At 31.9% G+C, this 24,715-nt stretch overlaps 2 protein-coding genes across 2 annotated transcripts; one reads left to right on the plus strand and one right to left on the minus strand.

The window, feature by feature from the left end:
- Window positions 1-3,189: 3,189 nt before the first annotated feature.
- Window positions 3,190-5,384, minus strand: LOC126978821 (UDP-sugar transporter UST74c). The gene has a single exon (XM_050827906.1). It carries the CDS (start codon window positions 5,180-5,182, stop codon window positions 4,187-4,189), a length of 996 nt encoding a protein of 331 aa, XP_050683863.1. The 5' UTR covers window positions 5,183-5,384; the 3' UTR covers window positions 3,190-4,186.
- Window positions 5,385-8,984: 3,600 nt separating this feature from the next.
- LOC126978820 (protein tramtrack, beta isoform-like) lies at window positions 8,985-23,885 on the plus strand. The gene is made up of 9 exons (XM_050827905.1): window positions 8,985-9,144; window positions 9,275-9,463; window positions 10,085-10,258; window positions 11,079-11,260; window positions 12,027-12,155; window positions 12,512-12,585; window positions 13,937-14,177; window positions 14,541-14,603; window positions 17,374-23,885. The coding sequence occupies exons 2-9, from the start codon at window positions 9,278-9,280 to the stop codon at window positions 17,489-17,491; spliced, it is 1,167 nt and encodes a 388-aa protein (XP_050683862.1). The 5' UTR covers window positions 8,985-9,144; window positions 9,275-9,277; the 3' UTR covers window positions 17,492-23,885.
- The last annotated feature ends 830 nt before the right edge of the window (window positions 23,886-24,715 follow it).

Here is a 24,715-nt window from a genome sequence, read left to right on the forward strand (position 1 = left end):
CACGCGATGACAAATTTTTTCACACCTTGGGTTATATTAATAATGAATTTTTACTAGGGATCCCTATTTTTTTTTTTAATGTAATACAGTCTATGTCACTCAGTGCAGATGCAGCTTTCTAACGGAGAGAGAATTTTTGAAATCAATCCAGTAGTTTGTTGTGTGAAAACATTACTACCATACATACAAAAACAACAAATGTTTCCTCTTTATATTAGTTTAGATAAGTGTATAAATATATCAATGAGCATTTGTACAAAATAATAATGGCGACAGGTACCTATTCTCCTCACTGTCACAAATATTTTAAACTGAATCATTTAACCAGTTACATGAAAAAGTATGTGCAACTCAACTTCATAAAATAATTAATAATCAATAAATTATAACCTTAATGGAATATGTTTGACTAAATCTAAGAACATTTCAAATAAATTTTCAAGATGGTGTGAATGGTCAATTCAGAGCCTCTAGAAAATAGCTAAAAACACTTAGGAGGAGTCTAGGGTCCATCAAATTCAAATATTTTTATTCAAAATAGGATGTGACATCACTTTGAAAGTCAAAAACTACCACCCAATCCAAAACGAATGCCTCAGACATGAGAAGAATGGGAAAAATATGTTTACAAAGTAATATTTTACAATTAAACTTATTATTTAATAGCCTGAGGGTGGTCACTCCATTCCCAATCTGTAGTATTATTAAGAAAGTCATTTATGTTATAGTAACCTTTACCACACAAACGATTATAACAATTCTTTTGAATAACGTAATATAAAATAAAACAAGAGGTTTTAAACATTTTCTGGGATCTTGTTGTAAAAGCATATACATCGCCCCACAAAAGACTTACTAACTTGACTTAGCCATCATTATCAATACTCAGTAGATTTAATTTAATATTCCTAGCTTATATATTTAACTTTATATACTTAACTACATTTGGGAATAGAACATTTACTTCCCAGATTTTTTCTTATTAGTGACATTATTGGAGATATCCTATAGGTGTATTAAAACACGACTTAAGTCGTTGGTTATTTATGGCTATTTGTTTATGAAAAATCTAATAATCAAGTTTTATTATTCTACAAAATCGGCCCCGAGAATCTTTTGTAGGTTTGGGTTCTTTGGAATTCCTATTTGGTATGTAGTGAAAGATTTGGCCATTCAAGCACGCTTTGAAATTAATGATTTAATAATAGGTATACTTAAACCTTAGTGTAAAAACAATCCCTAATAATATGATAAATGTAAGTTTGTATGGCTTTCACGCCTAAGCCAATGAAACGATTTTGATGAAATTTAGTACAGAGATATACTAGAACTTGGAAAAGAACATAGGCTACCATTTTTCTTGAAGACTTTGTTGGAAGGTTGAACCTCTTTTCTTGAATACTTTGTTGGAAGATTGTATTGAAGTTCGTTATTATAAAATAGGCCACCATGAAACTTTGTATTTAGGTTCTTGATAAGAAATAAATAAATATTTGTTCTTGCGTTTTTTAAAATAAGACGTGTGTAGGGTTGAAATAAGGAATGAAAGTAAAAAATAGAACGCTTAAAAGTATCGAACAGGAGTTCTTAAAAAAAAAAATTTTCACAACTTTATGCAGCGTGCTTACGAATATCAAACCCGCAAAATTTTGATGGAAATACAAAAAAAAAAGTTATTAAAATAAGTAATTTATAGTTAGCCGCAGTAGTTTGTATGTGTATTATTTGCATAGTATTCTAAAAAAAAAAAATTTTTTGCCCAATTGAATTGGAATTGCTAGAATTCCACGCGGACGAAGTCGCGGGTAAAAGCTAGTAACTGAATAATTTAATGATAGCGTCCTGTGAAACAGTAAAGAAACAACATATGTTGTAGTGATGATAAAAAAACATAATACAGTGATATCCTAAATCTTAGATATATCGGTAATTACATTAAATTATTTTAATGATTTATGACCATTGGTTATTTATTGTTGGTCAATTATTATCAATCACATGAAAAACCTAATGTAATTTTATAATGGATATAATTATAATAACAGACAGCTCATTCTAAATTAATCTTGTACTTGATAATTTAATCTGCATTCGGTCGCGATAAGAAAAGTTTTTCAACTACAAAGTTTTATCTTATCGCAACAATATTAAGAGATACAAAATCATTATTGGCTTTTACATAGATATAGGGTATAACGATAATGTCTTAAATATTTACTATTATAAAAAACCATCTTTCTAGTTGAATATGTTATTTACAGTAAATGCCAAGTTATCAGATAAGATACCTTCACACATGCCTTCTTAAAACTATACATAATATAATCTATATGGCAGGATATAGTACCTATGCAATTAAAAATTACCAATGTAGGTACCTTAATCCAAATATTAATTAATTTTTTCATCATTACAACTCATGCTAGCTGGTGATTAAAACCTGATAGGCATAATTTTCAAGTACCTAATTACATTATAGACATACTTACAATTTCTTTAAACACTTACAATATCAACATTTGGAGTAAACATGAAAGGGTTAGGTATTTAAATTTCAATATAATTCTCCATTATTATTTTGTGTCTATATAAATTATAATTACACAAAAAACGATAAATATATTTAAACTGAGAAAATATTTACATCTATACATATATTACAAATATATTTAGATCTATATAATGATAATAGTGCCGTGTTTATACAGTAAATATTATTTCAAAAATAGAACAATGAATGTGATGAACTTATATCTAAAACACAATAAAAAAAGTTTTTAGAATGTTTGTATGCTAATCTCCGAATCGGCGAACACAAAATGAATGAGGTTTCCGTTGTTGCAAGCTCCCCTAAGTATTTAGTTTTATTTCATACCCATTTGTTTCACAAATAAAAAATTAAGTTAGTTGCAATAATACACCAAAATCTATATAATAACAAATATAATGCACAATGTCTAATGTATACTAGCTATATGAGTAAAGTATTTTGCTACTCTGCATTTTTATTATACTATGTATTTTTCCTGATATTGCAAATGAGTATAGTTGGTGATGATCACCTCCCATCATTTGAGCTGGAACTAGGTAAAACAATTTTCAAAGTGGCTGTCGCTGTTCCATAAAAAATATTTATATATATATATATATTCAATAGACAACCAAGTATATTTACTTTTTATTAAACCGTATTAAATTTAACCACATTGTTTAAACGGTAATGAAAATATCTGTTTATGTTTACTGCATAGATTAGAGTATGCTTTTAAAAATACATTAACAATAATTAAAATGTAAATGAGAAATTCACTACAATAATACAATAAATTATATATTATGTGTGGTCTCTTATCACCTTCTTGTTTAAAATGTGCTATATAAAAAATTTATTTAAGCTATCACAAAATCAAACTCCAAACATAAATATATATATATATTAGGTGAAACTATTTCCTAGAAGGCAAAATTAAATCTCACTATGAAATAATTTATCACTCACAATAACAATGCCTATCACACTTTCAAATTATTCATACTGGGTTCGGTCACATAGGATTATGTGGTTAAAGTTATCTTAACTAAACCAACTATTATGAGGGGTATTCAATGTATTCTTAGTACATGCATGATAGAAAAAGCAGACAATTGTAAATAAAAATTATGTTTCAATGTAGTTATCTAACACCTTATCACATTTTCAAAAAAAAATTGTTTCTTGCCTTCATCTTTCACTAAGTGAGTTTCTTCTGTGTTTATGCACAACCATGTTATGATTATAGCATGAAGTCTGGGTAACAGTGATTTGACCCTTTTGGCCACTTAATCATTATCATTACCCAATGCCTTGTTAAGAATTTTATCAAATTGTGATGCTCCAATTTTTCAATAATATCATCTAAGTCATAATGACTGATGATAATTAATTCTCTACTCTCACGTCTCAGAAAACTTAATTTGCTTTAAAATTTTACTACCTTTGTTGTTACTATATCACCAACCAAGAATACATTAAACACCTGTCAATTAATATAATTAAGAAACTATTGTAGTTGTTGTTCCACTGAGGTAAATTACATAATTAAAATGTCTACAAAATATTTGATCACACACATTTTAATATATTCTTTGGCATCAACCTCAAAACTATATAAATTCCTATAGTAGTGGGTTGGTTTACTCTTTAATACTACACTGTATCAACTTTATTATTTGCTTCATTCAACAAAGTATAAGCCGTCGGTTTACGCTTAAAAGTAACATAAGTGTACAATAAGCTAGCTAGAACACTAACATTCAATCCTACAAAGTTAAGCCAGGAGTATACATAATCTCCACCAATAATCATTCCTAAGTAAGTTACTAATATATTCTTTAGACATCCAATTATTGTAGTAGTCAATGCACTGTTATACTGAGTGCACAACATTACACTGTACGATAAAATGAAACCCATGACACATGACATGAGAAACTGTATCAAAAACAGTATATCAGACCAATACTGATATTGGGCTGACTGTGTCAAATCACCTGTACACCAGGCTACTATCATAGCTGGACCTATCATAAACAGGGCATTGTAATACATAAGTCCATATTTACCAAGCTCTTTTGAGTCTAGTTTCTTTTTCATATATACTCCATTTGCAGCAGTAAATCCATCATTTAATAATACAAGTGTATATCCAGTCCATGAGAAAGTGACATCATCTGCAGCAGCAAGCAGTGCACCCCCAACCATAGCCAAAACACTTGCTTTTACAGGCCACGATGCTTTAATACCCAGCACTAATCTTTCCAAGATCATTGTCATGAGTATACTAAAACGACGAAGTGCTGTGAACATTGGCAAGCTTAACTCTTTTGTGCCACCAAGTCCTGTAGCCATGTTTCCAAGGTATATAATGGGTAGTGGCCATATACGGTGAGCCACTCCACTGTCCAGAGAAGGAAAATCTACTATGTTCATTGAACGACCACACCAGAGTACAAAAATTGTGGCGCTCATTTGACCCAATCCTAAAACTTGGTATGATGGAAATGCATATGTTGTCAGTACTGTTTTATTTACAACAGTTATCATAAAAGATGCAAATGCATAAAATGCAGCACTTACTATTTTCTTCATTAGTAATGCCCTATCGGCATCAGCTTCTTCTAGCAAAGTATATGTGGTCATCATGAATTTTTTTATTGTACAGGAGCACAAAATTTACAATAAATGATTATTTAACTAAGCTAATTTACAAAGCTCAGCGTACAGAATCATTGCTACCATAAGAAAGAAAGGGTCCGCCTTCACTACTTAAACTTTTAATTATAAAATAATGTACATACTTTTAAAAAGTTATTTCCTAAATTCTATTAGATCCAGTAGCTATCAGTAAGTAATAACACTGTTTGTACTTTGTTGCCAAAAGATGTCAATTGTCAAATGATTAATGACAAATACCGACTGCCAACGTACCACACGGCACACACATATCTTTTTTTTTTAATTTATTAACGGCCTTGAACACAAGTATCTCCGTTATCTAAAGCACAGAGTAGGATGGATACTACGTACGATACGTATTTATTTATTTTAGACAACAATAGGTCGTTAAATAAATGTTAGTGAAACAGTCTTAACCTATGTTAGTAAATACAATTATAAATTGCATATAAATGTTAGTAAAAAACTTATTCTATATTAGTTGATATAATAATATAAAATTATTATTTATTGAACTTACAAACTAAAGCAAACACCCAGTGCGCTTTGAATGTACTGTCCTGTCTGGTATTTTTGACTAAGGTGATTATTTTTCATATGATTCACAATCATACCGGACGCGCTACAGTACCGAGGCAGTCTCAACATTATTCTGAAGATGTTATTGGACACGGAGAGCATTAATAGATTTTTGGCTATAGTCAATCAACAGACTGCACGTGTTAAAGCTCTGACAGAATGACTTGAATAGGGTGATCTTTACAGCTTTTTTGCATCGTGCAAAAACTGCGGGCTATCATGCCTATAACCACTCTCTATCAATGTCACAATTGAGTAACTGTAACTGTAATCACATGGCTCAAGCATGTGAACTTGTGCAGCATAACCAGCTCTGCACCGAACAATCTAACTGGAGGTATATAGCTCGGAGAAAAGCTGCCTGCCGCTAAGATTATGAGCATCTTTTTTTTACATTATATTAAATTTTAAGTCCATGCCTGTCTGCATAGTATTCGCACACACGCAGAAATCTCCCAGCACAGACCGATGGGCACAGGAGCACCATATCATCCGCGAAACTGATGACGTTATTAATCATCTGATTATCAATCGAACATCCCGCATGCATGCTGCTAAGCCCCTCGATTAGCTGGTTCACGTACAGGCTGAAAAGCTTCGAAGAACTATGCCCACCTTGCCTGACTCGGCATTCCAGCATATACGTGCCCTAGTATACCCCCGCCCACTTTATCTGGCTGTCTAGATTTGTATACTAGTGCCTTAAGATTCCGATGAGTTCCTGAGGCATGCCGGTGTGTCTGAGTCTTCTCCAAAAAGCAGGCGTACACTAGTGTTTTCCTGCTTGTATAGTATACGTCTATTAGTTGTAACTTGACGGTCAACGGTAGGCCTTTAAGGTCAACACTGCACACTCGGTGGACAGACCCGCTCTAAACCCAAACTGTGCATCATGTAGATCTAGGTATTGATCTAGTTGTCTATCTAGGAGGCCGTCAAGTACCTTGGCTGTTATGGTAGCTAATGAAATCGCCCTATAGTTCTTTTTATTCTGATGAGTTATAGCAATAATATTCATTTTAATTTTATCTTGGTGTTTAATACACTATTTAATTTTTGGATTTAAATATTTTACTGCTTTTGACCATAGAATCATAACATTGACCCACGAAGGGCTTCCATAATAGACCCATAGATGAATACAACGCTTAATCTCGCCTCGCACCTCGATTCCAACCTAGCACAATTTTATTTTTATTTTTACATTTTCTTTCCATATGAGTAGCTAAGCCTGTGCCTGTGATCAACACACTGACACATCTTAGTGGCAAGTTAGTGGTACATTCTGGGTGTGTTCCGATATGTAGTGCGACCACTGTAGAAGTCAATTTATTATACTGTCAGCCGCATTTTTTGACGCAGCATTCAAAGTATTAAAGTTTTCTAGTTCAATTAAAAAAACTTTTATTGGAGTTCTGTCAAATTAAAAATATTTTAATTAATATTTTAGGCACTCGAGTGGTTTTGACTGATCACGTGATCAAAGTACTGCGAGTACCTTACCTCGAAAATTCCAGTGCTCACAGTAGAATATGGCGGAGATTTATGATGTCATATATTTCCCTAGGGTACTGCGGCAGTATACTGGCAGTCTATAACGGAACAAATTTTTCTACAGTAATAGCACTGTGCAGTGCTCGCAGTGCATATCGGAACAAACCCTCTATCATTTCACGAGGAAAATCTTAGATAGATATCACAAAGAGTACTGATATTCTTGAGTTTAGTGAGTTTTCCCTACGCCATGTCAGCATTGAGTAACGAATAGCACCAAAATTACAATTAATAACAAGTGGAAAATGGTTAGAGGAGTACACACGATATTCAACAGAAATGTAGAGGGTAATTTTTCTAGCCGTTTTGTAACTAAACAATGGTCTAACCACCGCCTGCAGTTGTTATGAGCTTCACTTATGAACGTAAATGTTTCCGAGTTCATACCTAGCAGCTCAATATTCGCACATATCAAATTTTTGTTCAACACCAAACGATAAAATTTGTTTACCAAAACTCCCAGTCGGGTGGGCATTAAAGTCCCCAAGTAAAAATGCATGCTCAGCCCCTGCATTCTCAATTAACTTAACGATGCACTTAACTCAACCAAACACTTTTATTTTATGCCCTTTTATTCAATCCTTTCTTTTATTTTGCGCTAATAGCTTTGGTTATCTGTTTTCATTTTTTTTCATTATTTTAAGCTTAGAATAATAACGCGTTATTATTCTTTGATTTTAAGTATGTGTGTGTGTGTATTTGCATGATTTAATGTTGCCGTGATTTTATCCAATCCGGCTTACGTAAGTCTGTCAATTAATCTGCTGTTTTATTGTTGTATATAATAAAAGTGTGAGTAAATATAATATCATACAGAAATACTAAGAATGGCTTCAAAACAATTAGGTACCTTATATTTAGCGGAACAAATGAAAAGGAAAATTATTATCATTTGGAGAATAATAAAAACAATAAATATACATAGTGGGTGAAAGAAAAATTAATACTTTTATTATTGGTTTATTATATTTTATTTAATTCTCGTCATTTAAGGAATTTGCTGAACATGCCTTTCAAGATAGATATTTCTATGGATGACTTGAGCAGACATGTAATGCAAATAGTGTGTAAAATTGTCAATATACTACGACTAAAGGCAAACAAGACGTCTTTCTTTTCTTTACTCGTCGAACTACATACACTGTTTCTCTTTCGCACTATATATCTTTTTTCGCCGAATTCCTTATATATAGACACGGCTTAATTTTAAATTTAATAGTTTTTCCCAACTTTACACGTAGATTGGTTTTGTATTGTGTGTACATTGAAGTTGTACTTATTGTGAAATGTGTATTTAAGAGAAGTTTTTTTCTTGGATGAGCTACATCTGAGATCAAGCTACTGCATGCGTAACCATGACTTGTTATGTCTTTTTGACGTGTTAGATAACTGTTTCGTTAACGATTTTATAATATTATTACGTTACTTCGATAGCCTGTACGAAATTGTCTTGCCTATCTTTCTCGCTCTTACACAGACGTTTACAAGATAGCCCTTCTCTTTTGCATTAGCCGTCTAACTTAACTATAGACGTCTAAATCTATGTAGTCTATAAAACCTACTGTGAGTTTAGAGTCAGCTATAAAATCAATATTAAATCTGTGGTTGAGCTGGAGTTGCGACATTTTGATATTTTTCTTGTATTGATTGTCATTTGCTGTACCAATCATCCAATAATTCGTTAAATTATTTTCATTAATTATTAGTTTTGTGAATGTGTTTACGCAGATTTTTTGTGTACTATATGTGGGAAAAGGCACACGTAGTAATTTATATGTTTTGGTGATTGGTTTTCAGTAAGTATTTACTTTGTTTCATTGTGTAGTTTGGACGCGTAGCGCTAGTTTTTCCTCTGAAGGCAGATTGTACAGTTATTCGTAAATATTGTGTTTGACTCTTATTCTTACTTGTAACGAACATTTTCAGGTGATGGCAGTGACCGATCAATTCTCATTGCGATGGAATGATTTCCACGCAAATTTGGCGCAGTCTTTTCAAGCATTATTGGATGAAGAAGATCTGGTAGATGTGACGTTGGCGGCTGGTGGTCAATATGTACATGCACATAAGGTCATTTTATCAGTCTGCAGCCCATATTTCAAGGAACTGTTTAAGGTATGAGTCATTATAAAGTATCTTTGTTAGTTTAATCTTTTTTCCTCCTTTTCATTTATGTATTAGGTATTTTAAATATTCCGTTATTTTACTATGGGTGCATATTTTTTATTATTTTAAACAAGAGTTTTAAATTAAGCACTATTACTAATTTCAATAAGACAGTTCAACTAATATTATTTACTTTATGTACATTAATTCTTATCTCTATTTACTGTTTCATAATCATTAGTATTATTTAATGTTATAGTATGTAGTAATGTTCATTGGCTTCTTTTTCTTATAAGAATAACATATTTATTAATACAACTTGTTTTAAGTAATTATAAAATTAATTTTTATAACTTTTATTCAAATAATTAAAATTATTACAGCTACTTATATCATATTATACAGCATATCCATCTATAAGACTGCAGATTTGTATTTGTAATTTATTGTGTCTGGTTATTACCTACATTTTTTTAATATCATAATATTATATGGTCCATTGATTGTATTCATATCATTTAAATAGTTTTTATTTATTTATTTTTATTACATTTCATTTCTTTTAGTGATATAAACCACAACTTCTTAATTTTCATCAAATTGATCATTAATTGTCTTTATTAATTGCAGATGAATCCTTGTGAGCATCCTATTGTAATTTTGAAAGATGTTGCTCATCAAGAATTGAAACAGCTACTGCAGTTTATGTACAGGGGAGAAGTACATGTCCGACAGCAGGAGCTCTCTGGATTGCTACATACTGCTGAGTTGTTGCAGGTGAAGGGACTCACTGGAGGTAGAGAGGTAATTATTATTATTATTTTTTTTTTGGAATAGGAGGACAAACGAGCGTACGGGTCACCTGGTGTTAAGTGATCACCGCCGCCCACACTCTCCTGCAACACCAGAGGAATCACAAGATCGTTGCCGGCCTTTAAGGAAGGTGTACGCGCTTTTCTTGAAGGTACCCATGTCGTATCGTCCCGGAAACACCGCACAAGGGAGCTCATTCCACAGCTTCGTGGTACGAGGAAGAAAGCTCCTTGAAAACTGCACTGTGGAGGACCGCCACACATCCAGATGGTGGGGATGATATCGTAACTTGTGGCGTGTTATTATAGCTATTATAGCTTTATTTCTACTTAACACTTTTTTATAAGTCTATTATTATAAATAAGGTATTTCTTTTCTTTGTTATGTTTCCATCTTTCCCTATCTTTTGCTGTTTGTAGTTCCTATGTTTATTATTTCATTGACCCATCTTTTCAATTGTCTTCCCACCTTTCTTTTGCCTTTTGGGCCATGCCATTTAGTTCTGTGGTAAATCTATCTCTTATCATGGTATCTTGTCACCGAGGGAAGCTCGGAGAGGTAATAGCTGGGTTTAATATCTTTAGTTTTTTAGTGTTGATTTCATAAACAACAAATCGAATAGTTGTATTTCTCAATTAAAATTAGTAATAATTATGAGTTTCAGGTTTGTATATATAGCTATAAAAACTCAGCATAGTAACCAAAATTAAAAGTATTCATTCCACAATTATATAAAAGCACACTTTGTCTTGATCTAGATTAATGAACATGCATAAGCTATTAAATAAAGTTTAATTTTTATTCACTACAGAAGAGTGAATCACCTCCACCAGCTTCTGAAGACTCATTTAATGCAAGATCACAAACTATAGAACCTGCTCATGACAGTATGCCTGAATGGATACAACCTGAAGACACAGCAACATTTGAAACCGCTCCTGATATACCTGCTTTGATTCCAAAAGAAGAAGCCACTAGAAGCCCACTGAAACGGTGTGTGACAATTTATTTTTATTTATAACTGGCCTATCAATAATATTTAACTATACTAGATGCTATGATTAACTATACCTAACCTCTATGCCATTAATTCCCACATAAAATAAGAAAATGAATTAATTATTGTTCCATAGAAGGTCACTTGCTTATGCTAACTTAATTTGTGCATTGAAAACTTATTCACATGTTGTCTTGCATTAGAATAAGATGTGACTACATGGTAGGCTATGCAGACAATCACACAATATTTTAAACAGCCTCATGACATGTGATTTTAAAGATTGTTTGAGAATAAAGTATGAAGCACAACCTCACTGTTAAACTGCTAAGATAGAGTTAATACTATTCGTCAATAAACACAGCTTCGGAAAGGAACTACAAAAACTGTTATGACTGAATTGAGTTTTACAAATGAAGTCAAGTTCCCAAGACTCATTCTGGACAGTAAGCACATTGCACAAGCTTGCAAAAGCCTGTATCATCTTTTGCCAAAAGAATCATAACTCGCTCCAAAGGTAAGGCTGTATATCTGTTAGTCAGTTATCAGTCAACTATCTCCTACGGAAGAATCGCATGGAGGCACAGAGTACACAAATCAACCCCAATTATTTTATACAATCTTGCCTGTGACACATGACTTCTTAATTGTCATAGTATGCCTGATTAATGAATTTATGTAAATTGAAATAAAGGCTTTTTAAGCCCAAAATATAATATTAATATTTTGGAAGTAATAGTAATTGTAATTTGTTTTTATTAGATTGATGAAAAATACGCAAACCAAAAACAGCCAAAATGCTAAAAAGAAACCTCGAGCTGTAAGTGACAGCCCTTCACATGCAGAGAACAGTGAATTTGGATCTGATATTCCATTACCACCTGGTGTTGGGTGAGTGAAATTTTATCAATGAATGCTAAATGAAAAATTAATGCTTATAATTTTGCTTTTTTTGCACAGCCAACAAACAACATTTACGACTTATTATTATTATATTATTTATTAGAGGCTGTAAATAAATTAATTTAATGATTGAAGAAAAGTTTCCTATCATACCCCAAAGATTAAACAACTTTTAGTTTAAAAATGTCTTTGGTTCAACTTTTTGAATAAGTAGATTTTCGTGCTCAAGATGTTCAATAAACATGTTTTACTTCAATATATTAACATCCTTTTTCGACAATTAATTATATACCTAGATTCCATATATATCCTATACATACATTCATAATAATTTTTTCTTTCAGTGAACCTTTAATTGACTTCGACAATGATGTTTTTCATAATATTTTGGTGGTTCCAGATTCTGCTAAAGAAACTGGTATGTGCATTGTAATATTTCTATGTTTAAGAATCACAACATATCCCGTTTCATTCCCGTTTTATTTCTTGAATGTCCTTATTTAAACATTTAAAGATTATAACAAAATAGATGGCGCATTTTAAAATCTTCTGCATCATGTCACACATCCTACAGTGTGATGTTAAAGACGAAAAATATACTTGCTTTTAACAGGCCTTTACTAGCTTTTCATGTTTGTAACTCATATTGCACAACTGGTTGGATGGATTTAGTCAACATTTTTTAAAGTTTCTGCCTACAGCCGAGTTTATGTGAATAACTTGCTACTTATGGCAAAGGAGATTGATCTTCTGGGTACTCTTTGCCTCAAACACATCTTTTAACGACATTGGAAAGACACCCCCGACCACCCCACACTGTATATCATTCACCCAGAGTTCAGTTGAGTCAGAAATCTATTGGGTAAGCTGTTTTTCTTGGACGTTAGGATGTCGATAGGTAAGGCCGGCTTTTCTCCCCATCGTGCTTAAAATGTGCGCCTCTGAGTTAACTCCGGAAGTAACGCGCTTATTGCGGCATACGAACTCAAAGAGTACATCAGATTCCTTAAAAAAGGTGAGAGCATTAAAGGCGTAACCGCCAGCTCTTGGTATACATAGAAGGTCATCAGTTGATAAACGACCGACCGTACGATTTCTGTCAAAGTCGAGCGACTGGCATACTTCTGTTATACCTCACAATTCGGGTTTGCTTAAGGAGCTTTTCTCTAAACTTCCATCTTATAGCCTTCCCAAGAGTTTTAACTATTGGACGATTAGTGCCCCAAGGCTGTGTGCTATTCGCCACACTGATCTTCTACATTATAGTCACTTGTTGGATGCCTCTAACATGCCTCGTTAATCTGATGAAAGTAGTGGAGATGCCCTATATACCGCACCACACAGCTTCCTCTCGTGAGAATGACCAGTGCCGACAGAAACTTGTATCTTCCGTCGAGTCATCTCTTTTTATGGTCGCGAAATTCTTTATAAATTGTAAATAATCATCCGCACTATCTGGATGTGTGGTATTCCTCCACATAGACCGCTAGACCGTCATTCCTTTTCTTCCACATTCTACCAGTCTTTGAAACGAACTTATTTTGCCTGAAGTATCCAGGACCCTTAAAAAACGCAACTTACTATCCTGGCAACGACTTTGCGATTCTTTTTACCTTCAAATAACGATTACGCTCGCTTTTAGTTCTTGTCCATAAAAAAAAAGGAAAACTTATCTTTGTGGCTTCATGTTTTTCACATATACCGTCATATAATTTGATACTTTATTTGACTTTAAGTTGAGTATGAAACTGTGTTGGTATTTTTTTTAGGATGGAATTGTAAGACCGGTGGCGTTAAATGTCCATCTTGTCATCGGTTCTTTGCCAATCGATACAACTTAAAAGTGCACATCCGTGACAAACATGACACTAGAGAAGGGACCTTGCAATGCGACATCTGTCAAAAGCGAATGAGAAATCCATCGTGTCTGCGGGTGCATATGTACCATCACCGCAAACAAGCTGCATATCTTGCACAGCTGGGTGGCCAAGGAGACTCAATGAGAAATGCGTGAGTTATTTTTTTACATGTTAAGTATTAAGAAAATATTTTACACAAAGAAGTTATTGAACTTGTATTGGTTAAAACTCCCACTGCCCAAAAATGCTTTTATAATGATTATTTGGGCTATTTTAGTATGCAATCACAAATGAAAATAAATGACTTCTTTTGTTAGTTATGATTCCACAGTTACTCCAATTTTTGTGCTTTCACATGAGCTAAAAAAATGCAGATGCTCCGCATTTTTGTAGGCGTGGTAATGATGATTACCATCGGGTCCATTATTACTCGCTGGTCTTGCACTTGCACTCGTCTGGTACTTATATTTCCCTGATATTTTTATTAAAAATATTGTTCGTTCTTTCCTTTTAGCGTGAATAATATGGTCGGCAATAAATGGCGTGATGGCATGGGCGATTACCGAGATGTTGACAAGTAAGTAACAATTACTAACTTATTATTTTTATGGTGTTTTGGGTATTTTCTTATATTTTTTAATATATCTATGCAATGCTATCACAATTGAAACATAAAAATTAAGAATGAAATAAAAGAGTTGGGCGAACGATATAAAGCTTGGCACAGATATTGCGAATCATTATTTTAATCTATTTGTGTTCATATTTAGTGTATCCATGGATTAGTAAAAAAATAAGGACTCCGTGTTACCTTACATAACAGTGTAGCACCAAAACAAGCCGATTAACGTGTAAATACATAGCCCTACGCCTACACACTACTTCAGGTCGGCCCTAGGCGGCCATTATGAGAAGTCATCGTCAGTGACAGATCAGTTTGCGTCTCAATAAAATATTTTAAAAATGCCGTCGTGCGTTGTGAAAAAGTGTAAAAACGATACTATATATGTATTTATGGCCATATATGATTATTTAAGGGAGAAAAAATTGTGTAAGAAGTACCTCCGTAACCGCACACACACTAGCATAACGGTTCTTCACTTGCTAATATCACGGCGCGGAGTCCTTCTTTTTTTACTCGTCCGTGAGTTTATGATGTTATTGTAAGATATTATGATGCCTTTGTTGTTTATGAGTTAATTCAAATTGAATGTAAAGACAAACAAATTTTATATTTGAATCCAATTTTTGACAGATAAGTCTGCAAGTGCGTAAAATTATGTTGCTGAGTTAGAAATCATAAAGAACATTTTTAAAATATTAATGTGAAATTTTGTTAATAGAATCTAAATCCCCGTATCGTGTTGTATTGTTGTTTTAATTACTAAATTAATTGAATGCAGCATAAACATTCAATGATAATAAGTATCATAACATTAGCTTTGCGAAATAATTGATTTTTTAATGCAATGGCCGCGTAATAAAACACGTAATAACTATTAAGTTGTATGTATATTGATTAAAAGGTTGGACTTGATATTTGTAATTAATTAGTTTTGTTAATTGATAAAGGAATTTAATTAATTTAATTCGCATTTACCACGGGGTGTGTTCCGAAGAGCTGTTTCACTTGATTCGTACTGCCGAATTCCACCTTCGCACGACACGCCACAAATCAGGATATCATCCCCACCATCTGGATGTGTGGCGGTCCTCCACAGTGCGGATTTCGAGGAACTGTCTCTCACGTACTACAAAGCTGTGCAATGAACTTCCTTGTGCGGTGTTTCGGGGACGATATGACATGGGTACCTTGAAAAAAAGCGCGTACACCTTCCTTAACGGCCGGCAACGCTCATGTGATTCCTCTGGTATTGCAAGATAACGTGGGCGGAGGTGATCACTTAACACAAGGTTACCCGTACGCTCGTTTGCCCTTAATTTCCGTAAAAAAGGATTATCCCGTTCGTTTAATTTGAATGAATTTTGATGAGCGTCTCAACTGTAAAAGTTTACTCGTACGTGTATACGAATTCATAACTAATAAATATCCGATAACAGAACGATCGTATCTTGCTAAGTCATTAAACACGTTAAGATATGCAAGCTATTCATAGAACTACGCAATGTTTTGTATGACTCATGTATGTTGTAATTCACTCTTTAACATGATATTTATTATTTCTCATCAGAATCAACCGGCACACTGCATGGTTATCTACTTGGTATTATATAAATTAATAACACCCAGTACTTCTAGGTGCACTTATTATAATAATAATAATAATATTGACACACTTTTTACACAAATAATCTTGCCCCAAGTTAAGCATATATAGCCTGTGTTATGGGTTACAAGATAATGATATATTTAATACAATATACTTACTTAAACATACATACATTCATATAAACATACATAAATACATTTAAACATCCATGACTCGGAAACAAACATCCATATTCATCATATAAATGCTTACACCTACCGGGATTCGAACGCGGGACCTCTAGCCTAGTAGGTAGGATCGCTAACCACTCGGCTATACAGGTCGTCACTTATTGTTATTCAAATTCTTATATTTTTATAAAATTTATCGTGTAAAATCACTCATTGTACGTTTCCAACTACAAACACTACCACCCGTTCGAGAATGTATGCCTCAGACCTGAGAAGACCGGGTGTGAGGATCTTAGCCAGCTTCTTGTTTTTTAAATACAATTTTTTTATATATAGCCTGAAGGCGGTCGCTCTATTCCCAATCTGTGGTATCATTAAGTATATGGTAGTTATCTTAATTAGTTACATTACATAATATGGAAAAACACATTCACCCTTCCATACTTGACGGACCGGCAGTGTATGTATATGCCTGCCTAACCGTTTTTGTACAGCAAATACATCTATTTGTTTTGAAGTTTATGTAATATTAGTATTTTTCACACTGAAAACTGAATATAGAATTCAACAATTTGTGAAATTACGAGTGATTTTGTGTATTTTTTTTTTCAAAAAATAACTTTATTTAATATTTTTAATTGCAAAATTTAATATCCCGAATGACTTGTGGACGCCATATTGTTATTGATGATTTTACTTTTTTATCAATCATGCTTATGCTTGAATTGTTCTGATGAGAAGTTATGTAAATATGATTGCAAAGAAAAATATTTGTATGTGTGTATATTTAATTAAGATAGTTTTATATATTTTACAATATTTGATATATAATTACATAAATACTAGCGTAATTGAAGATTGCGAAGATACTATGTATATAAAAGTGTTTTTTTTTTTAATTCTATTCTATCGTACATATGTATTATGTTAGCTTTTTTAATTTCAGCTTTACAGCAACACAAGCACCTGATCCGATCCAGTATCTTAATGTATTGGATTCGACTAACGAGACCATCTCTGATCCCTCTCCAGTGAAGAGCGAAGAAAAAGCACAATCCATTTGATTAAAACAGAACCAAGTTCCCGAGGCCGATCTAACCGATCCGAAACAACTCGCTCGGTTATACTCTCAACAGGGCACTTGGAGAAACTTGGTATTCACATTCAAGTAATTATCTTGTATATTTCATAAATCCAAACTGGGTAATGTTAACAATAAATAGTGGAGAACACCGTCGAAATGACTCCGATTATAATGTTTCTTTTTGCAATGATTTCGATCAAAATCCATCAACAGCTAACACTTATTCGGTTTGAACATCTTTGTAGATATTATGAGATTTGTTTTACATTAAATGTTTCAGCTTCTAAATGAGAAATGAACACTTAAATGTTATTGCGTGGTATATTGAAATCGTAAATAGACATTTAAGGGAATTAGTAAAATAAATTTCATAAATCTTAGACAGTGTTGTTTAAAGTTTTTTTTATACATGGGCCCAAATATCCTGAATGGCTTTCTACCGAACACCACTATAACAGTGGTGGCGTTGTTAAAATGCCAATTCATTAATTGTAATAACATGCCCAAGTAAATGACCAAGTGAATTGCTTACACGGAGAAACCAACGTAAAAATAACTGAATTATTTGTACGTTACGCATTCCTATAACCTCGATCATTAAACCGAATAGTTAACGCATAAATGTTGATATAATTATGAAACATGAAATCGGCGTGGTTTCGATCGGTCGCTCATACAGATCACAAAAACCCTATATGATGGGTATTCAATATAACATTCAGGGCGGATATCAATTGTGAATTAAATAACCTACACAAAACCATCATTTTTCATATTGTGTCTTTCAATTTATTGTGATGAAGTCTTATCAATTACGAGTAAGTTTGACTGTAATACGAATTTAAAAAAAATAATTTACAATGTATAAAATACTCTCAAATTATAAAGGCTGATAACTAAACTCGGAATTAAGTATTTCATAGTTAACAGTTTCAAAACTATAACAAAATTCATAAGATGCTGTTTGGCTGTTGGATATTAAACAAAAATTTTGGTTATTTATAGTTTCCCAAAAGTACTATTGAGTTGATATTGTATATTGTACATTCCACCACACACATTCCAAAGACTGAAGCTTGAACAAAATAACATGGCTTTACTTTGAATGTATGTGTCACTGAAATACTGCAAATGATTGATTCTATTAATGGAGATTTCGCTGCTATCGGTAGTGTATTCGGTACAGTACAGATTCGCGAATGTAATTCAGTGGCATATACTCGCATGAACACGTGTTCTCCATACACACGCTAGTACCTAAGTTAGTATTAGAGTTTGTACAACATGGATATGAATCTTATAAATAACTGAATAATACGCGGATTTCATAAACGTGCCGCCTCGAATATTGTCGAATATAGGTATAAATATTGTTATATAAGTTGTCAATCCTGTAGAAAAACACGAGTGTCTTAGAAATACCATTTGATATTTTCTGTATATTCGTATTGTATTTACGAAACATGTTAACATATAAAATGGAAGCACTCGATATACAGTGCACGTAGCGGGGAATTGGACTCGAATTAGATTTTAATTATGTTGCCATTCATTACCAATGTACAAATAACTGAACGTTCAATGGAAAATATAGTAAGGTGCTCCAGCACGCATTAGAAACCATAAACCTTACAGTACAAATTTTGGATTAGGGGTTGTCTTTGGTCTACATAAAAGCATACAGTAAAAGAAATATGTGCAATTGACTAATATTTATCTATATATTATCAAATGAGAGCAGGTGATAATAGGACAGTCTGTTTATATTAAACAAAATGTTATGAATAGTCATCGATGGTGCTTCATAGCATTCTAATATTATTTTAAGCTATAAAGCTAAAAAGCGATACATAAGACAAACTTACGCATTGAAATCCCTAATCCAATAGCCAGAAATTATTTAATTATTAAATAAACATTTTTTTTTAATAAATAATGCTTTACTTAGTTGTTATAAGTTTATTTTTAGATAGTTATAAGTGCAACAATTTTACGTACAATTATTTTAGTCGGAAATAACGTAGCGAAATCTAATTAAACTTTAGTAAATAGAAATGAATGTACCTCAAATCATCATTAGTTAATCTATCTGAACATTGTTTGTATTTCGTTCATGAACTTGTACAAATTCTTCAAATATTCAATGGAGTATTGAACAAATTCTTCAAATATTCAGTGGACTATTGAGTATGTTGAGTAATGACTCAATGAGATGATGTTTATATCAAAGTACTTTAGCTTTACCATAATTTAAAGCTTTAAGTTAATAGACTCGTCCCATCGTAAGTTATCAAGTCGGATTTTAAATTTAATCACAATATAATCATAATAAAATATATCTATAGCTAGTTTTTACTTCTATTAAAATGGTAGCTATGTGATGTGAAGCACAAAAATGCGATTCCTACTATCTTCTTGATAATGCCGTCCGTTGTAATGCATTATAAGTTATTGAGCATAAATCATTTGTGCCCCCCTTTCTTTAGAACGAATCGAAATAGATTAATGACCCTGTCTGTCATGTGTCGTAATATTATTGCTGTCCAATATATAAGTGAGAAAACTGTGTAAAATAAGAGATATATTGAGAGCTCGGTATCGACGTTGTGACTGTCCCAATGTACCTTATTCTAATTTGATTACGTTTTAGAAGACAATTGCTATTTATTACGCCACCCATTTTAGTTAGGCGGATTATTATATAACATTTTAAATATAGTAAAAACATTCAATGTGGAATATTGAATATTATAAATTATTTTTTCGAAATTATATATTATATTTTATAAAGGTTTGGGTATTTTTAACCATTAATATTAAGGGGTTATTGAACTAACACAATTTTCTACATTCCACTAGTCGTAAGTCTGCATAATTAACCTGATTTGGTATAAGTACTACATAATAACAATTTAGTTTTTAATAATATTTATGCTAAGTAGTCTTAGAGTGTAGTTGAACAATGTTTTTATATTTTGGATTTGTATTCCAACGAGATTATTAAATAAATAACATTCCATATTTTGGTAGCTGTAATATAGTTTTAGCATTTATAATTTTATTACCAAATTTTTTACATACCAATGTTCTTACGTTTAATATTTTGAAGTTTTAGAGTGCAGCTTCAAATCTATGTTTTACAAATTTTGAAACGAATACTTCGATGAATAGCTTTATCAAATTCCAGCTAATTAATTATATTTACAGACAACCTTTTGATGTGCCTATCAATGTGTCATCTGTAATACAAAAAAAAATAAATTCGCAGTTTATAGAACGTAAGAAAGAATTGAATCCTACAGTATTACAATCCCAATAATTCAATGAAAAATACAAGTTAGCCCGCGATTAAATATCCATTAAGATTTTGTAATCTTATAATTTGTATTGCCAGTAAATGTCACATAATAGGGTTATGTTCATGATATTGTGTTGTGATTGGTAAAGCTGTTATTGATATTTTTAATATAATGTGTAACCTAGTGCTCAAATATTTTACTCATCTATTCTATATCCATGACATTTATAATATCGTAGTATTTAAGTAAAATTTAATAATCTAACAAGAAAAGTTCAATCATATTTTAAGATTTAAAAGATTACGAACTAACCTGATTTTTAATCATTGTGTTATACAATGTTTTTATTAAGCAGAATCAGTTTAAGTATTTTAATTTTTAGTCATTTTAATCGTGAGTAGGATCTGAAAATGTACAATGAGATTAGTGAAAGCAATGTTATAAAAGTGTTCTGTTGTTTACACAGTAAAATAGCTAAAACAAGTCACAAAATGGTGCCTTAGTAAACAATTGTGTGGAGCGAAGAGCAGAATCGTAAATGGGGTATCAATTTTAAGTTTAATGTGTTGCGATAACTTTTAAATTTATTCAATATCATTATTTTTAATATCAATTATACATAAGCCGTTACCTATGACTGAATCCCCATTTACCAGTCTTAACCGTATTAGTTGGTGCTCCAATACTGCCACATGCATTTAATACAAAACAATTATATTATATCTGTCATCGTTATGGCAGCGTTCATAAGAAAAGTTTGTGTTCGATCATTTTTCTCCGACTTACTTTGTAAATCCGACGACCACAAGAAAGTCTTCATTTTTCAGTTTAATATATTACCTGTGACACTCACAAATTATGTGGCTTTCTATTGGTACTTAATAGAATTGTCAAAATCGGTTCGGTATATGTAGAGACTAGCTCACAAGCCCTATAACTTTACAAATTTACTTCTTTATAATTTTAGCATAAATTATTAACTCCCAATTCCAATTAAAAAGAACCAGAATCTCACTTTAAAAAATTATTTTTATTTTTAAATTATTTATTCACTGGTTTCAATCAAATAGATCATAATCTTTGATGAAAAGAGGATGCAACTATTTGATTGATATAAAAAAAGATTCATTCAATGTAGTCTACTATCAAGTGTCAACTTTTCTAAGTAGTGTCGAAGAAATATGTACGAGGTGTCATAAAATATTAATATTTTTTTTTGTTAATAATTTATATAACTGCACAATTTATTCAACATTGAAAAAAAAAACATCAACAATAGTCTAGTAGTAGTCAATCTTAATTTTTCCATAGTGAACGTGAAATGAATTCTGAACCTATCAATGAATGAAAAATCTCCAGATTTATAGTTTAATAATTATCACACATGCAATGTCCACATCGCAAGTAGAAAAATGTTAGCTATTGCATAACTAATTGATCATATTTTTCCGAGACTGCTGAATAAAATAGCACTTAATAACTAGACTTATATAATGATTAGCTGACATTCAACTAGAATACGCTCTAGATTACATATCTCGTTCGCTCGTACACTCCGCACCGCCATGTTTTTTCATGTTTCAATCATAAGTCTTATATTTATAATCTTTGTGGCACAACAACAGAACATCTTTTGCAATGTTGCTTTAATTTCTACAGAATTATGATAAATATTAAGTTATTTTTTTACCTATTTTATATATTTATTCTCATAAAAGTATCGTTAGGGCATGCATGTCTTACAAATAGAACACTCGAATTTTAATTATCAGGGTAACAATGTTATCATTATTAGCCGAGATTCTTACACATTATAATGTGCTGTTAGGTTGTATTAAATAATTTTGCTCTCTTAAAATTGAATTTTTAGACTGCAATTGTAAGTATTTTGTAGTTCTATATAACTAAAGGAATTGTTCCTCAATTCGAACTATCGTCCTTATTTGCATGAAAAATATTAGAAGATTTATAATTACTATCTAAGCAAAATAGTCCTTATAAGGATATTATATCATAACACGTTCCATTCCTTAAAATATTGTAAAACCTAAGAAGGGTTGTAATCAAGATAATGTGATAAATTTAAAATATTATTAAGCTGTTTAACGCCAGATTATCATTAGGTCGTAGATAAGTTTTGAAAACTTAAATCGTTGTTGACAATTTACTTTATAACAATAAAAATACACAATTTTCTCGTAAGACAACTTGTATGGTTATAATCGGAGTTATATATCAGGCAAAGCCTAAGCCACCGCCAAAAGTGTTTATTAAATTCGTTATATTTTGCATTAATGAATAAAATACACCGTTTATAATTCTAAGATTTTTTCACAAAGTGATAGTTACATCAATAACATCTATTTTATGTAATGTAAAAAATACTGAATATATTTAATCAATATTAAATTACCAATAATTAGCATCTTTAGATGATAAATATTAATCGAAATACTCTGATATAATATATTATTGGGTTGGATTTAGTTTACACTACGATTTTTACGGCCATTGAATCGATAATGTATGTGATATACGTATGGTACGTAATACGGTAGTAAAAAATTATGTCACGAATAGTGAAATAATAACAAAATTAACAACGAATTTTTGTTTTTAATGTTGTAACAAATGCTCTCTATGTTGTTATTTTATGATTTTGTGATTATACTCATTAGGTCTTTTAATATTTAGACTGCATCAATAGTCGATCCACATAATTTGTTTTGTCTATCGAATATCAGTAAAAGTAACAGTTGTTTAAAATAATATTTGAGTGACTTTCGTTGGTAATAGTACTATTTACTATCACAATGTTTTGTACTCACAATCCTAGTTTATATAAATATTTATTGCCATTCTGTAATAGGTATTATAAGTACCTACGGCAACTGCCGTGCCAAACATTCCAAAATTATAATAGTACATAATTATTATCTATAAGTGCAGTAGTGTGACTAACGATATTTCAGTAAACTGTGTTCTTAAATTTCGTAAGTACTTTTGACTATGTATACTCAGAAATCGATTTATAATATTTTTTTACGTAAGCTTTACATAAATAATAATCTCATACATCTTGTTTTTTTAACCTCTTTCAATTTGTCATAAAATTACAAAGGAAATATATTTTATAGAAACGCAAATATATGGAGGATGCTCAAGTATTTCAAAGCCATCATCTCTAATTGTAGCCATGGCAACGGCGGAGTTTTTTAGGTTCTTGTAACACCTAAGAAGTTCGAGAAATGAGATTGAACTCATTTGCTTTTGTGCATCGGTAAGCAATCTGGTATCCCAGCGCATGGCAACTATTTTCATCCTCGAGTGTTCGTGTGAAATGTTTTGCATAATACCAGTCGAAATCTTTGTTTTATCCGCTATAAAGCTTAGTGATCATTTGCCAAAACTAGTTAAATTTTTGTAACTACGACGACGTTCTACTAGCACTTCGATGTTGTTCCACGTTTGGTGCACCAACAAGCAACTGGTAGAATATTTACACCATTATTTTGTTAATTAATTATGACGTAACGTGTTGAATACTGAAATTATTTCAATATTAGATACTTAATGACCATACTCAATTTTATTCATTTTCGACAACACCGACAAATTGAAAAGAAAAAATTCATTTCCAAGAAAAACTTAATCTATTTTTTTTTTGTCTAATCAATATTCCAGCATTACCAGCCAGGATTTCCTTTTTTTGGTTCCACAGAGTTTGCAGCTTATGCTAACTGTTAACGCCCCTCGTATTATATTAGTTTCAGTATTTCTTTCGCGTGGGATAGTTACTATGCGCAGCATTTTTTATTTGTTAGGATACTTTGCAAATAATACACACAAACTGCTCTCGGCTCGGCGCTCTTCTACGATATAGCGGATATCCCTGGTCATTGTGG

This window comes from Leptidea sinapis, chromosome Z (assembly GCF_905404315.1).
Source record: "Leptidea sinapis chromosome Z, ilLepSina1.1, whole genome shotgun sequence".
NCBI lineage: Eukaryota > Metazoa > Arthropoda > Insecta > Lepidoptera > Pieridae > Leptidea > Leptidea sinapis.